Source organism: Atractosteus spatula, chromosome 2 (genome assembly GCF_055471065.1).
Source record: "Atractosteus spatula isolate fAtrSpa1 chromosome 2, fAtrSpa1.hap1, whole genome shotgun sequence".
Classification (NCBI taxonomy): domain Eukaryota; kingdom Metazoa; phylum Chordata; class Actinopteri; order Semionotiformes; family Lepisosteidae; genus Atractosteus; species Atractosteus spatula.
Window position 1 is genome coordinate 8,429,192 of NC_142707.1, and position 17,028 is coordinate 8,446,219.

General features: G+C 42.6%; 1 protein-coding gene across 2 annotated transcripts; it reads right to left on the reverse strand.

Moving 5' to 3' along the window:
* Nucleotides 1-27: 27 nt before the first annotated feature.
* On the reverse strand, nt 28-13,344 carry LOC148839139 (prosaposin-like). Of its 2 annotated transcripts, none has more exons than XM_088909145.1 (11): nt 13,123-13,344; nt 10,338-10,471; nt 8,848-8,922; nt 5,705-5,830; nt 5,396-5,530; nt 4,666-4,734; nt 3,852-4,038; nt 3,179-3,321; nt 2,698-2,778; nt 2,232-2,342; nt 28-2,118 (listed from the first exon to the last, which is right to left on the reverse strand). In XM_088909145.1, the coding sequence occupies exons 1-11, from the start codon at nt 13,172-13,174 to the stop codon at nt 2,083-2,085; spliced, it is 1,149 nt and encodes a 382-aa protein (XP_088765271.1). In that variant the 5' UTR covers nt 13,175-13,344; the 3' UTR covers nt 28-2,082. The 2 variants fall into 2 exon arrangements, with proteins under 2 accessions (XP_088765271.1, XP_088765270.1); XM_088909144.1 differs by having other exon boundaries at nt 4,654-4,734; nt 13,123-13,343.
* Between the last annotated feature and the right edge of the window lie 3,684 nt (nt 13,345-17,028).

The window sequence follows — 17,028 nt, forward strand, 5'->3', positions numbered from 1 at the left end:
AGCACGTATACATCAATTGCAGAACACCGATGCATGCCACAAATTATTTTTAATTGAGCACAAAGAAATAGATCAAATAAACATGAGTTGGCTGCACTTGATTTGAAACCCCGTTTCCCTTTTCCATTAGAATTCTTTACCTTAAAAGAATAAAATCAAAATTAATTTATAACTGGCACATAATTAAAGCTAGTACATTTTGACATAGAGCAGTACTATTTTAAAGCATTGCAACTAACTAGCCATCTTAGAAAATATTTTTCTGCCCACATTAAGGTTAAAGGAGTGACTTTGAGCATCTTCCTGGTGAGAGGCATGAGGATTTAGAAACTGTGGCAGACTGTAGGATATTGTGATAATTGTCCAGATCTTCAGGATAAGTTAAAGCAACCAAACACTTCTCTCCTCTGCTATGCTGGAGGGTGCAGTTTCTCCTGTTAGCTTTAGGAGGTCCTGGGAAGGATTATACAAAGTCCCAAAGCAAAAAGGGATTTTTTTTCCTAAAGGGACCATCAGTTGCTGTTATCTAAAAAGTGAAGGACTCATGGTGAGACTGGGTCCCGGGCCTGGACTGTACCCAGGCTCTCGCAGGGGGCACTGTGCAGCTGGCTGAGGGCTGGGAGGGGTCGGGTAGGGTTCTCTGGGCTGTGACCGCCTGCAGTCAGCGCTGCGTCTCCCTGGGTCAAATGACGCTTTGTGGTGGGCTTGTTGGGGGAAGTACCTCTAAGCTTCATCTCTTGATTGAGTACTAAGGTCCTACTCAATCAGAGTCCTTTCCAAAGTGGGTGGGTGTACAATTAAGACAAAAGAACCATATATCTGTAACCTCCAAACCAACCCCATACAGAATCAGACAGACCCTGTGGATCAGATCCCTGCAGACACAGTTCACTATTCTCAGGAGTGGAAATAGGAACTCTACTCATCTGCATTACACTGCAGTTTATCATGAGTAGATCCCTGTATTGTACCATGATATTTTAATGCCTAGCTGAGCCTACCTGAGGGATATGGAACCTGGCTGTCAACAAAGGTTGATTAAAGCACAGTGGTTCATGCCAGGTGCAGTTTGCGTGCTGTAGTGTCCCTCTTCCGCTCTGTCCTACACCGGTTTTTGGTGGGGAGGGGCTTCTATTAGGCATATGTATAAAGTACAAGACTTTAAGGTTAATTAGCTGTAACAGTGGGCTACAAATCTGGAAAGGACTCTGAGTGAGTTTGGTTTAAAGTCTTTGCATCTTTGCATTGTGCATTTGTGGGACTATCTGTCTGGCAGAGAATAGCACTAAAACACCTTCATACAAACAAGATATGAAATAGGGTAATAAAGGGTCTTTCCAGTTTGTTTTCACATTCTGAAGACAATTCCAGATGAAAAGATCTATTACTAGTTGAAGTGTCTTAAAGATCTGAAGCTCTGTTTTCGACAGTAGATACAGTAGACTGGGAGTGTAACTGGTCTGCACAGTTAGAATTGCATTGCTTTATTGTATACTGCTATCCTTTACAAAATGCACTGTACTTTCATTATTGTATAAATCTGAAGGTTTAAGGCCAGGAAATAGGGACTGTAAATTCCTGCTTTAAAGAATAACAAAGTTATTCTTAATCTGGACATTTTCAGTAATTCACATTTATACTGAAACTCTTATTGGAGGCCAAAACATATATTGGGTCTGGTTTTACATAGTGTGTCCATCTTATTTTACTTTTCATTCTAAATTTTGCTGTCAGTGGAGAACTAATGATTATTTTTAAATCCTCTCAGTATTTATTTGACAAAAAAAAACATCTTGATTAAGTAGGAGCTAGGATTAATTAGATACAGGCAACGGTGATTTCCTCGAACTGGCAATCTGATAGGCCACACTAAAATCCTAAAAGCATTCTATAATGTCACAGATCCATTGGCAAGACACGTTTTGATTTGGTCATCGCTTGTTGCTGTGACGCTTGGCCACAGTGACAGCTGAGGCCAGAACAGGCGGAAGCTGATTGAAGCCAGGGATCGCCCAAAACCTGCTGGTGCCATCCTGGCGCTGCCAACTCTCCTGGCACTGCCACTGTGAAGGGGCGAGATGTCTAGATCCACACATGAGCCTTGCAGTGGTCCACAGCCTGAAACACAAATCCAGAAGACTGTTGCACACGGCAAAGGGCTTTCGGAGCAGATAAAAAAAATGCATGAAATCCTAAAGTCCTAATTCTCCCGTGGAGGAAGCACTACTCACATTGCAGGCCAAGGCTCTCTGCATGTCGGCGCACCAGTAGGACGGTCCCCGGGCACAAGGCTGGTCTCCCAGCAGGGGGGTGGGCTCTGCCTTGGCGCAGGCCTGGACTTCCTGTGTTTGTGAACATGTGACACGCTGTGTGCTTACGGGATGGTAGGCCCATTGAAACACAAACTCACCACTTTCTCTGCACTTTCTCACTAGGAATAAACTAACACTGCTGATGGCATTTTTACTTCCTGAATTTGTAGCAGGTAGACATATATTTCATTCTTAAATTTAAACAGCTGTTCTTATCAACTGCCAGCTACAAATACAGTAAGTGAAGCAGACTGGGAGAACAACAGACTCTGTTTCCTTCCTTGCGTTCAGTGCTGGAAGACAGGCCAACAGGTTTACATGTTGTCCTGATTGGGCTGAGGAGACGTGCGAGATGTTGCAGTTTCTCTGTGAACTGACCACTCACCTGGCACATGGTGTGAGTGTCCCATGGCTTGGTCAGGACTTTCTGCAGCTTGGGTTTGTAGGCCTCAGTGAAGTTCTTGCACTGCAATGAGCAAACACACCACATATGTTATCTCCCTGTCCTAGGGCAGCACTGGAGAATTAAAAGAGGTACTTTCATTTTTTGTGATTTCTTTACTTGTGTTTGAGGTCTCAGTTTCAGCAATACACTTTCACAAATTGGCAGACTCAAAGGACTTGTTTTATTTGTTAATAAACTGTTTATGAAATGTACTTTCAGCAGGCATTAAATGAGCACTCTGCATTTTCATGTGCAAGCTGTAATGGATATGGGATTACGATTAAGTTCAGGACGTGCTTCTAGTTATGGGAGAGCACTCCTCTATACTGTACATGAATGTCCTCGGCTGATTCACTTTACATCATTTGAAGCAGGCTTTATGCAGGGTTTAATCGTGGCTGTGGTGAGCATGCAGACTGACCGTGGGGATGGAGGAGGGATAGTAGCGGCATACGGTGTCCAAAACCAAAGCCGTCTGGTCTTCGGTGGCGTTGGAGCCCAACGTTAGCTGTGTCAAGGCAGTCACACCCAGACAGGCCTCACAGCTGGGCTCACTGGCGGCAGCTGCTTCAACCAAGAAAGGCATTGAGTCCAGATCTGTCTGCAGACTTTAATTCTACTTTACTTTATTGTCCCAGATGGGAAGTTTGCTTGGGAGGCAGGTAAAAGACACAACACATTGCACAGAATATTTAACACAACATGAACCCATTAACAAATAATAGACATGCAGTACATGTATGATGTTAAAGAAAATAAATATACAGTATATAAAGTAAAATATACAGTCAATCAACATGCCAAAGTAGCCACACAAGCCCTCCTAAGGAGTAATACAAAAATCCTTCGGTGTGACAACAGAAGAGTTGTAGTTTTTATTTCAGGTTAGATATATGCTATATTAAGGGCAAGCAGCTGGAGACCCGTGCAAAGCTGTCAAAAGCATTTTGTTTCAGGAAGCAACGAAAAAGTATATTTTGGACTGACAGTTAAGATCCCTCCCTGACCATAGGACGGGTCATGTTACGTACTGTATGCACAGTGCTGGTAAAAGCAGAGCAGGGAAGCCACCCTGAGTGAAAATGTGGACTCACCTAGCACAGCCGGGCTCTCTTCCCCAATGCAGAGGTAGACCAGGGAGCAGATGGTGTGCGGGGCCAGGTACGACAGCAGGAAATCTATCAGCTTGACGCCGTACATCTTCACAAACACGCTGCACTGCATGGAGAGCAGCATGGGCAGGTGAGAGCAGACTTTTCCCAGCAAGTCGGCGATCTGCTCCTGGAGGACGGGAGGCGCAGAGCAGAGGGGGCAATCAGACCGGGGGGTCATGTGACAAAGATGCTTTGAAAATCACGCAAGGATAAGGTTGTCTGGAAGCACACATCAGGATATTGGAGAGTATTAAATCACTTTCAAAATGCTGAATATCCCTTTGAGCAGGGTGAAATCGATCATTAAGGAGTGCAAGGTGTGTTGTATCCCCCCAGACAACCTAGATCCAGCTGTAAGTGTTGATCTAAATAGAGAAAAATGTTGAGTCAACCAGCTGCAAACAGCGCAGAATGTGAATCATTTGCAATCCTAGAGGAGCTTGTCACCAGTCTAACAGTGATGTAAGTGTGTGGGCTTGTCTGAAAAGACTGAGATTAAACCTAAGATGCCACCTACAGTTTTGTGTCACGTTTGTGAAATAAATGCACAGTCTGAAATCTGTAAACCGATTTGTCTTCAGAGCTACTGTCAAACCTGTCACCATTCACAGACCGTAAAAACACTTTGCATTTTATACGTTCTTAGAAGCTGGACATTCTTAGAAGCTTTGTAAGCGCCCTCACTCAAATGCATGTTTCTGTTTTGTTTACGAAACAGCACCTTAGGTAAGATCTATCCTACCTTAGTTCTCACCTTAGGCAGCACTTCCTCCACTTTCTTAATGAGAAGGACACAGATGGAACACAGAGGCGTAATCTGAACCTGGAAGACAGAGGGGGACAGGCAGCCATGGGGCCAGTCTACAGCACTCACTGTGGCAGTGGGGCATAGGCTAAGTTCCCTGGTGTTCTCTGGGGAGAAGGCCCAGTAGTCTGAACTCCCACAGCTATGTCAGTTGGGCTGGACATAACTGAACAGAAGAACAAGAGGGTGCTTGTATTTTAAGCATGAAAAATAAGGCAAGGGAGAGGGTTATGATTATAAAACCCTCTGAGGTCAGTTTGGAATGAAAATCTTTAGGGACACTTTTTTTAAAAGCGCGGCATTATGTATTCTTAATTTCATTGTTCATGCAATGCTTCAATTCAGCGATTCAGTGTTCACACACTTATCAAATTATATGTGCAGCATGCTCACTATCAGGCTGCTGCTCTGGCAGCAGATGTGGGGTCTCTAGGCTGCTGTTAGATGCAGAAATGCCACTACATGCTTTAAAAGCATCTGAAGATTTAAATATTAAAAAGCTAAGCACATAGTTGTAGCACACCATGGTGATGATGCAACATAATATACAGTATGTTTGGATCACCAGCACTTGTTGGTGGTTCTTCAATAGGCAGGTCTAGGGGGGTGCTCCCCAGACCACTCCCCCAGTTTGACCAGACCAGGCCCTGCAGCATGGCATTGGCCTCTGGGCTCTCACCTGGGGGTTTGTGCCCTTTGGCATTGGACTGTGGCGCAGTTCATCCACCTTGACGTGACTGAACAGAGACTCCAGTTTTCCTGTGGTTGATTGGCCCTTGCAAATTCCCAGCATCAAACACACATTTCCAGGGTTCTGGCAAACAGGACAAAAGGAGAGAGTGACAACAGCTTTGTGAAAGAGACAAAAATGGTATAAATTCCAAATCTGATCTGAAGAAAGAACTGAAAACATTCCATATATTGTACATATTTTTGAATGATAAAAGATGTAATATCCAGGCAAGCAAAGATAACACCTGACACATACCACGCTATTGATCAGGAAGTTGATGATAAAGGGCAGTTTGACATCCACCTCTTCAATACACTCCTTCTGAGTTTCGGCTGTGGGCAGGTGCTTACAGAACCAATCTGCTGTTCTTTTCATCAGTTCCTGGAGAGAGGCCATGAAAGGCGGGGATAGAGAGGAAAGACAGGAAGGCAAATAAGATCTGAGCACCTTAGTGTCACACTTTACCCAGGAGGCAATGACCCAGCCAAGTTCTTAAACCCTGGCTTCTTTCAAGAAATGTCTGGATAGCTATGTGGGCTGAATGTTTGTAACTGTTCTTATGGTCTGAAAGGAGTTTTCTCCATCGCTCTGTACTTTTGGATGAGAAAAAGAGATCCTGCTCAAATAATTTTTAGTAGGTGCATCAGTCCCCATTCTCTTTCACTTTGGACGAAAACATCTGCTAATTAACTGTTTTCATTATTATTCAATGTAAATCTTATTATTGAATATTTATTTAATCTTATTGAATTATTATTCAATGGTGATACTGTGAGAAATAGAAAGTTATGACATTTCATTTATTGAGGGCTGGCTGAGCACTGTCTCCATCAGGGATCTCCAGCGCTGGTCCAAGAGAAACTCTTGTACATCACTCACATTTACCTGTCATCGAAAGATCAGCAACACTAATTTAATTCATCAGTAAAGTTTCAATGGAGGGAACACTGGTCCTTGAGAGCTGAAGGATATTCTGTTTTTCGTTTCTGAATGATCTCTAAATGGCTTAAATGAACACCTCATCTGTTTAATTTTAGTTTAATTTTAATTTTTGTTAAATTATTCCAGGCCTTTAGAAACTGACGATTTAAAAGATTACTGTAAGAGCTGCTGGACAGGGGCTGTACAGGACCAGGGTTGGAGACTCCTGTTCTATACATTAATAAAATAAACTGGACAGCAACTGTATGTGAAAGGTGAGAAAACTAATATATAAGAACACTTTTATATTGGAAACAGCTGCATCAACTTCACACTACTAATAATACAAAGGTGTATTCAGACAGATGTTTTAGTGGGCTTTACTGTTTGTATTACAGTTTCATAGCAACATGCTCAAAACTGCTAAAATCATGGCTTTATTACTCACAAAGCAATGCAGGGTAAGTGCCAGTTTTATCACAAAATCAAAGAAAGAAATGGCACAACAATGTTTAAATAAACTATACATTAGTTCAAAGGAACAAAAGCTGAAAATGTAGCAAGCAAGTCAAATATCTTCATTGCAAAAGACCACTACACAAACAGGCCCAGTGAAAGGAATGCAGGAAAGTATCGGTTTTATCACAAAACCCCAATATGGCTCAATGTTTAAATAAACTATACATTGGTACAAGAGAACAAAAGCTAGAAAAGTACATAAGATCATTGCAAAACCAAGCCTCACAAATCATGTTAAAACAAAAAAGTGATGTACAGTAGCTCCTTCAAAAAAATGCAGCAGGCAGTAACCTCTCTGTACAGGCGTTTCTAGCTGATAACATTTGGTAACCCTGGCATTTGCAGGCTTATGTAGAAACCAAAAAGACAATACAGTTTGGCCGTAGTTTTACAATCGATGCTGCCCTGCCCAGGTGTGCTCTCAGAGCCCGTTACACCATCTCCCGGGTCACTTACGTTCTGCGGTTAATTTTTCTTTAAAGATCAGAACGCGCATACAGGCGTGTACCTGCCAGAACACCGCCTTGCTAACTGAAGCGCATGAGCCTGAAATTCATCCCTGCGTTCTGCTGGGAGAGTGTAGCGGTTTCAGTCAGGCCAGAACAGACCCATAGGAGGAACCAAGCAGCTCCCTGGCCTGGAGTTAATCCCATGGGATTACATGGTTGGAGCCCAGTAAACTCTGGTACTCAGGTACAGCACATGGAATTTAGAGGTGTTTTTTTCACCTCAGGGGACCGGAGCGATTGGGGAGCATGGCTCCCAGTTCAAGGGTACAGGTGTCCATGGTGGGGGGTGGGGGTGGGGGGGACTGAGCCCCTAGATCTCTGCTCATTACTCTACACCTCACCACACAGCACCCCAGCAACCCCACTCCTGAGCAGCAGCACTGTGGAAGACACATCGCTGGTATAAAAAGGGGAAGGAAGAGGAAAGGAAGAAAGAAGATCAGCACAGGTGTCTATTACTGTTCCAGATCAGAACAGAAGTGAAACCCTGGGTCGGGCTGTGCATTCTGAGCACCAACGGAGAGACGGGTGAGGAGTAAATCTGAGACACCAAAGAGGGGTCCCAACTGCTTCAGCAATTAAAAAAAAAGAAGTTCTGCTTTTTCTTCAGCCCTGCGCCTGCGAGTCTCAGAGTCACTCATTTGGAAAAACACGCCATAGCTGAAGCCCAGCTGTTTGGCTTGGGTGTTGCTACTCTTCCACTACACACCAAAACAGGACTCTGACACAACAGACACTTTGTTTGCTCAGTTCTGCCTTAGTTACTTGATTGACCCTACACATTTCGATTTCGATATTACGGGTTAGCTGGGATGCACATTTTGAACAAAGTAGAGAACCTGAGGTTGGCACACTCCTCCAAACTACACCAGCGATTCCCCGACTAGTGTTTGCTCCTTGATGTGCCATGATCCATATCTGGACAAATCAACCGTTCCAAATGGTTCTTGTGGAAACTGTACATTTTGGAAAGCCCAATGACACTGATTTCATGAAAAACGTCAGTATTGTACTGAAAACCGCTGTTGTCATTGGTTTATCTAGAGATTCTCCCTCCTGTCCCTGGTCAACCACAGAGTTTTCTGTTTCCATGTCTTTAATCACTGAGAAGTGTGAGTTTCCAATACAACCTGCACGACACTGGCTGTCCGGGGCCAGGGATGAGGATCAATGCTTTTAACTAAAGGTAAGTAGCCCTTGTTGAAGAAAGTTTCATCTGTCTCAAAGTAAAGCAGACTAATCAGAAACTACAGGTAGGAAAGGGGATGAAATTACTGGATTGCCCAGGGATTTCCATGAGAGGAACAGTCACTGGCCAGGACTGTAACACACAATGCTGCTACATTCACAGTGAATGGGCAGAATGGAATGGGACAAGGATATTCTAATGTACACATGTGCACAAGCATGGCTCGTTCTGGGAATTAAGCTTCATGGTCAATCACCAACCTCAATGTCATCGTTAGACAGCATGTCCTGCAAGAGCTCGAAGATCTGGGTGCAGTCCTTACAGCTGTCACTCTCCTGCAGGAACCAGAGGAAACAAACCCCATCACCATGACATCAGGACTTTTTCTCCATTGCAAGAAAAAAAAACTCTACCTTTTCTCAGGAGATTTCCTTATTTTAGTATGAAAGGAAAAACCAACTTACTCATCTCTCTCCATACCTACAGTCTCTCCATGTTTCTTTTTCTATTACTTTCAGAGAAAACAGAGAAAATTTTACCCCAGAGCTAAAAGTGTAGAAAATTGGCCTCCCATTTGCAGTGTGAAGAAATCCCTAAAGGGTATATGATAGTTTATAAAGGCTCTGATTGGACACTTCCTCAGCCAAACAAAATTCCACATTCACTCACAAATAAACATGTAAGTCTCGTATCTTGCTGCATTATTGTTTTAAAAAAACAACTTATAAAAGTCCTCAAGAATCAAAAGACAAAAGCAGAAGTGGAAGAGTTGTCAGACAGCTGTGTTATGAAACCAGATGAAGTGATAGGGCTGGTGATGGGTTCGTTTTGAGCGTATTTCGGAAGGATGCTGTCAGTAAAATAAGAAGGCCATATTCTGAGAACAGCTCGGAGATTTATTTAAATTTCTGAAGTTCCTCTCTCAGCCTCCTAAACTTTGTAACAGTTCTGCATGATGTCACCAGCAAGGGATGGGCATAAAACATAACTGGCAATTGTAACACGATTTGTTTATTATTTTTTTTATTTAGAGAAAATTTGTGGATCATAACACGGTCAGAAAGATGTTCCTTTTGCTTTTTGTTTCTGAAGTTGCTGTAAGGTTCTTTTTAACTTTTTAAAGAAAATAAATGACGTGTCTTAATACAAAGAGTTGTGGGTGTAGGACACAATGTGTCAACCCATGTTGTAGACATTGATTTTTCAGAAAGGCTTTTTTCAAAATTAGTGTCTGTCTGCTTCATATTCTAATGGGCATGTTTCTTGTGCTGCACCTCTAACCTCTAGTGTTTCTTGTGTATTTTGCTATCCTTTTAATTTTTTTCCTACTGTAAAACTCTTTGAGATGATGATGATGACACTCTTAATGACTTGATAGGTCTTAATTGGTCGCTACTGTTTCCAGGTCTTTGCTCTTGAGGATTCTAAGTTACAGAACACACAAACTCTGGTGAACTGCACTGCTTCAAGACCAAGAGTGAATCACTGATTTATACGCATGCTTGACAATGTGGCTGGAATTCCATTTTAAAACTAAATTAAACATTGCAAATTCATGAGAAATGTAAGATCCTACTCTTGGTTGAAATTCCTTTGAGTGTGCACAGAGTTAAATAAACTCTTTTTTCTCATCAAGTCATCTTGAAAAAACATGTCACAAAATGGTATGTTTTGCCTTGAGAGCTTTATTCAGCTGCTGTACTCTTTCCTACAGTATCGTGTTGAGTATCGCGTTGTGCTCCCGACTCACCATCATGGTGTCTTTGTTCCAGACGGTCTCCATGCACTGCAGGAGGGCGCCACACTGCACAGCACTGCGGATGTCTTGGCACCAGAACTCCGGGCCCAGAGCACATCCAGATTTCTGGACAACTCCGGCCATAGCTGGGAAAACAGCACAGAAAAAACCAGCCTGATACATCCTTGAAAATAAAATTCCAGCCAGCTTTCAAGGCACAATCCAAACGTCTTTAAGGGATTTCTTTTTGGGGGGGTTTAAACACCAGGCATTGCTAAAATCCTGCATTAGCTTGGTGACATGATTCAATCATTACTGCTTTGTATTATAGAGTCAAAAGTGTTATACAGACATCCCATGATACAGTGGGGCTATAATAACAGTACAGTAGAATAGAAATGGGCACAGGAACTGTTGAGACGCCCACCAACCAACCAATCTGTTTGTAGTCAGACCACTGAATGTGCACGATCAGGGTGTGATCAAGGTGGTAGGTGGTCGATTTGAATGGTCGAGCAGGTAAGTCCTGGACCATTCAAATCAACCACACCACACCCTGGACATGCACATTCAATGTCCTGATTACAAACAGATCGGGAGACTCCAGCCAAGCTGTTCATAATTTATTAAATTAAGTGAATATTGTTGGTTAAGCTGTAACTACTTGACGGTGATCTTCTAAACTTACAGGAGACAATTAATCTTAGCCAGACTCTTAGTAACTTATAATAACTAAGGTTCCATGTTCACCAACACACCGAAAAATGACAAGGGCTTTACATTTCCATTCAGATATTACTGTAAGTCTAACTTTGAAATTAAGCATTAGAGCTTTGTAAAACCGAATACTGTTTTTACCCTTCGGAGGAACAATAAAATGAAAGAGGTGCTCAAACGACACGTTTATTGCAATGATGTGTGTTAATTGGTTATGTTGATGCAGCTTGTTTTCTGTAATTATTAATATGACAAAGCAACTCCTAAGATTGTATTAATGAATCGTATGCCAAACCTAAATGTAATGACTCAAAAAGTAACATTGATCAGGCGTCCATTCAGTCTGATCTATCAGCTTCACTGCGAACTATAATTCTACCCCAGCACTCACCTCCGCAAAGGGCTGTAACTTAAGATTTAATCGAAACTTTCATTTAGTGTTACTAACTATACACATTAATTCACATCGGTTTAAGGACAATTTTAAAATCCTGTCTGAAAGGATCCGGGTGAACAAGGTGTCATATGGGTACTGTATCTCTAGTTTTTCTTTTCTTTGTACTCAACTAACCTCCATAATAACATATAGATCTATGTATCAAGTTCAAGTTCACGTTTATTTGTCATTCCAGCCGTATACAAGTATACAGTGGAATGGAATATCGATCCTCCTGGTCCACGGCGCAAATACAGGCAGGACAGACAGGACACTGAAATAGACACTGTAGACAGGATACACATAGTGCCACGTGCAGATAGTGCAAATTACAAGATAAATACAAAATACAATATACACAACACACTGGGGGGATTTAAACCCTGTTTCTGGAATTGGGGTGGGTGCAAGTAGATTCCAGGGTGTTGAGGAGCCCGACAGCCTGCAGGAACATAAGAAAAAGCTACATTTCATTAGAAAACGCTACATAAATCCGTGCTTTTTCTAATGAAAATCTGCAGATGTGTGACATTTGTTAAAAGCGGAAGGATTCCTTGCTGAACTTCATTAAACTCCACGTGGAATCTACATTGAGGGTAATATGGCCACTCTTGTAATTGACATTTTAACAGGTGTGCTGTCTTCAGGCGCGTGCGTGCGAGATTCTGCCTGAAGTAACTGGAAATTGCGCTTTAGCAGAGAGATTCAGCTTTCCCCGAGTTTGATTTTGTTATTGAACGCGTTGTTTAACCCTTCCATCACGAGCACTGATGGTAAATTACCGCTCCCGAGAAAACTCGATTATGTATATTGGAATACAACAAAAACAAGGACAAGAGAGAGAATGTCCCACCACGTTGCAAAATAATAATTGTTCCTTAACTATTTTCCTCCTGAAGTTTGCTCACTCTACTCTAAACGCAGATGGGTTAACAAAACACGCAGGGAAAGCCTTTGTCAGAGGAAACAATTCAGTAGCGACAGCAGCCAAGGAGGTGACATTAAACGTTTTTTCTCTCTCAGATTTTTCTAACGAATGAAAACGTTAGAATTCTATGGCAGAGCCAGGGCGAGATCTAAAGGCAGTACTATGACATCGAGGCATTTCAAACGCTGGAGATGCTGCTTCTGTTGAATAGTTAATACATTTCCAATTTATCTTAGTATTCCTCTCACAAACCTCATCATTTTCTTTAATCTCGACAGAGAAGCGTTTGTACAAGAAGATGAAATGAGACACTAAATATAACCTGAGATAAGTGGGTTAAAATACTGAAAATGCAGAAGTGGCCGCGCATCTCCCGGTCAATAGGCGGTTCATCATTTTGTGCTGTGCTCTCTCCACAACACGGGTGGGTATTCTCAAGGAAATTCAAGCATCACACTGCTGGCCGCAGCACCATCGCTGCCATCACTGGTATCGACAGGAAAAGACTCAGCCAAGATCCCTCGACATACCGAACATGATGATTCACAAGCAAGTCGAGATCAGTCCGACTCACAATTGGATCTTTCATATCTGAAGACGACAATGTAAAATGCAGCGCTGAGCACTGAGACTGAATACATCCACACCTAGCCCACACCACGCTAAGACCCCGTGACACGAGAGAGACTCTGTCTGAGGCGCTGCTTGTCGCTTACCCGTTCCGAGAGATGCAAAAAAGAAGAACCGCACGAATTGAGCTCCAGCCATCCTCCGTCTGTCCGGCCGCAAGGGCGAGTTAGTGATGAGATTTCTCAGAGGGGGTCTAGCTGTATATATCCAGAACAGCAAGCTTATACAGAATAATGGGTTAGCCTATCGCACGAATATCCGATATGTGGGCGGAGTAGGGCCAAACAAGAGCCAATGAGAAATTACTACTGGGTTGTAGTTGTACGGTACTTTATTTGCGCGCAGCGCCGTATTGAAAAAAAAAACGTTGCTAAAGCTCTGGGCTGGCCGCCATCGTCTTCCCCAGTTCATAGGATAAACATTAATCGAACTTAAATGAGCTATATGTAGTAATCTAAGGTGAGGATATATTTTATCAAGTACACACGGACTCCGATTAACTACAAATCGGTCTTTTGATTACACTTCTCAAACGAAAACCATCAACACATTACCGCTGTCCATTTCTTCCCTTCCTGAGCCTTACCTGTCAACTGAATACATCATAGTATTTTCATAATTATCTGATTCCTACCTTGTTAAGTAGAAAACTCTTTCCGGGTTAAAAGGGTACTTTCAAAGATACATATCCCTTAGTCGTATTACAATTTTTGCACTATTTTCACCACTATTTAAATAAGATAACATTTATCACGGAATTATGTTTAATATATTTTCCTGTTTAACTGGAGTTCTCCCTGACCGGAGAACTGACTGATAAGGATTCATCAGCAGGAATTCACCAGCAGAGGTCGCCAATAGAAATCATCATAGTTTGGAACTGATATACCGTTAGAGCCTCAGGCGTTCGCAGACCACTGCAGGAGAGAGGATTCGATTATATTTCTACCTGAAGTTTAGTAACATGTTAAGAAGATAAAGATAAAGATCTGAGCTGAATCTACGTGCCAGTCAGAGGTTCCTGGGCATGATTCTGACGTGTGTCTGTGTGGAGTTTGCACGCGTTTGTGTGATTTTGCACTGGGATGCTGTGGTTTGCTTCCAAAGACACACACTGGCTAGATTTTTTAGGAGTTTAAACTAATAGATTATTAGTTTAAATTAAAAAATAAAAAAATGAAGATGAAAACAGAATTTAATGGCATAAAAGACGAGTACTGGATCCATAGCCCACAAGTCTATCGTGAAATATTTGTATTTTGTGTAGAAGACGGTCAGCAAGCATGGATTGTAACAGTTGAGAAATTATACAGTACACTGCTGTAACAGTAGAACCAGGACAACGAATAGGTCAGAATACAAAGAATGAAGAGCAGAGTTCAGAACAGAGAAGAAATATTTGTCCTTCCTAATGTACAGCATATCTGAACAATTCTTCTAATCTGTGCTAGTTGGTGCATTCAATAGTTATCTTAAATATACTCAAACTTTTCTATCTTGGCAGTGTCTAATATACATCCTCCTTAAGCTGTTGAACTTCACTGCTGCGGAAACATTCTGGTTTGAATCTCTGCATTCCCAAGGGGCGTTCTTGGGAATAGTCCGTATGGACTCAGAAGAGGTGGGCATTGTAGTGGCGCAGTTGTTAGCATTGTTTCCTCACAGCGCTGGGGACTTGGTGTCACAATCATAATCCCTCCTCTTAAGGGCGCTCCGGTTCTTTCCTATTTTTCTAATTACGTGCACCTGCCCCTCCTCGTTTAAACCGGGCGCTCTCGCTACTCCCGGCTCTGCATTGGACGACGGGCGCCCGGAGGCCCGCCTACCCCCAAGTCGCCCTGCGTCCGCGGCTGTGAGTTCTCTCTGTTACATACAACTTCCACACTACTAAAATTATTGGCAACTTCACAACTGTACGATTTACAGTTTGAGATTTGCTTAACAGTGCCACCGCGTGGAAAACTACTAAAACACGTTGTGCCAACTAGTGTGAAATATGTGTAAGTACAACTAATGGGCTGTTCATAGCTAACATCATAAGAATTGACAGGATTAACTGGATTCAACCACGAATAATGCAAGTTCTGATTTAATCAGGTGTGCTAGGCATGGGGAATAGTTTATCTTCCAAGGTTTCTGAAAAATAACAATTGGAGAAACAGTTAGATTTGCTTAAAGGTGTAGGACGAAGTTTACAAATGTTTTACCTGCCGTCTCATTTACATAAATAACATCCCAAAATGCAACATGTAAGAAACTTGTGAAAGCAAGTGATGGGATAGTTGACAGTGTTATAGAAAGTGAAATCGGGATCAGCAGCTGATTAGTATTATTGTGTAGTCTGTTATGGACACATTGCGCGAATGTGTTGTACTGTTGAGTGGGGAGCCGAAGAATTAACTGGCTTGAGTATTGTATTGGGGATTACCACAGTTTCTGAAAAGGCCTGGAATCGAAGCTCATCCTGGTAGCCAGAGCAACCATGAGAGACAGCCGTCGGTAAATGTCTGTCTTCCTCCACAGAATCTCCAGGCTCAATTTGTGTGAACATCCCATTATGAAAAACAGAATCCTCAGGCTAAACAGACTGTACTTGCGTACTTTATGACTGGGGTTTGTGATTGCTTTTGCTGGAACTAGTTGGATTTGCCATATATGGAGGTAAAGAAAAAGATTTAAAAAAAATAAGAAAGTTAGAAAAAAGCAGGGGGGCATTCAATTCCAGCAAACCAGCAAGACCTGTGTCAGACTGTGTGTGTAAGCCCACAACACAATGCTTAGGGTGAGGCTTGGGCACATTTCCTGTATGTACTGGGACGTTTGCATGCACAGCAAACCAAAGACAAAACCAGCAGCAGTTGGGCAGTCAGGAGAATCCCTATGAATGTCGAGCCCTTATTCCAGAGGAGGTGGGAGGAAAGCCACATGCACTGTCCACTCACGAAGGACTGCCGGAACTGAAGGCAGGATACTTTCAGGCTGTGAGGCAGGTGTGTAACTGTTGTCAATTTAGAAAAATGTATGTGATGTTAAGTGAATAAAGCATTTGATTTGTCAGGTTCTCTAAAAAGACAAGTCCAGCAGGGGGAGCTGGAGCACCAGGAAGAGTGACACTCCTCTTTAGCCTCTCTTGTGCTGTAGGCTGTGCAGCCATGATCACAGTGCAATATACCTGTCGAACTAAAGCAAGTAACACTGCTTCTTGGCACTTTCCTCCCACTGGGGAAAAATAATCACAGTTTCAGGTGAAGAAAATGTTCATCACTGAACCCTGGAGATTCTCCATCTGTATTGTACAGTACGCTACGACAGTAGAGAGATTTGCATAAAATAGGCTGATATCAGGTACTGTTCTCAACACAAGGTTTTCCTTAATGTGTAAATTCACATTACTGCTTATTTCTTTGACTTCTGTTTTTGAAACGCAAACAGCCAGGAATGTGTGTTCTGATCCTGAGGGGCTGGCGGCACTGGAGCCGCTGGAGTCCTGGAGCGCCACACGCCTGCTGGGTTCTGCTCTCTTTACACTCTCGGCGTAAACGCAACTGAGGAGCTTTTGAGAGATGGACATTTGAAGTTACTTCTGAAACCCCAGCAGTGAGAAGGCCACCTCCAAAGTGTTTTCTAGCTAAAAACAATGAAAGAATTCATATGAATTGGGCAGTTTGGTAAGATGGAATATTATTAGGCTAACTAAGAGTTCTACTATGCAACTGTGTTCTCAGTTGGAACGAAAGCCAACAGGCATGGGAGTGTCCCCAGGGTGTCTGGCACCCGAGCTGGATGGCCCCGCATTGTGGGGCTGCAGTGGTAGGGCCACAGTTTCAGGAGCCACAGTCTGCAGGAACATTGAAAACTATCCAATGTGTGGTACAGAACATCTGGCATGAGAAGAATGAATCAGAGGGCCTCTATTGCTAAGCATTTTAAGCATTGAGCTCCACCTAATCCAATGATATTCCTACGGCTAAGATTTCAAGAACCTCTTGTGA

Coding starts and splice junctions, on each gene's coding strand:
- LOC148839139 (XM_088909144.1), bottom strand. CDS start 13,174: ATGGCTGGAGCTCAATTCGTGCGGTTCTTCTTTTTTGCATCTCTCGGA. Junction 4,039..4,653: donor TGCCTAAGGTGAGAACTAAG/GTAGGATAGATC, acceptor CCCGTCCTCCAG/GAGCAGATCGCCGACTTGCT. Junction 2,779..3,178: donor ATCCCTCCTCCATCCCCACG/GTCAGTCTGCAT, acceptor TGCTCATTGCAG/TGCAAGAACTTCACTGAGGC.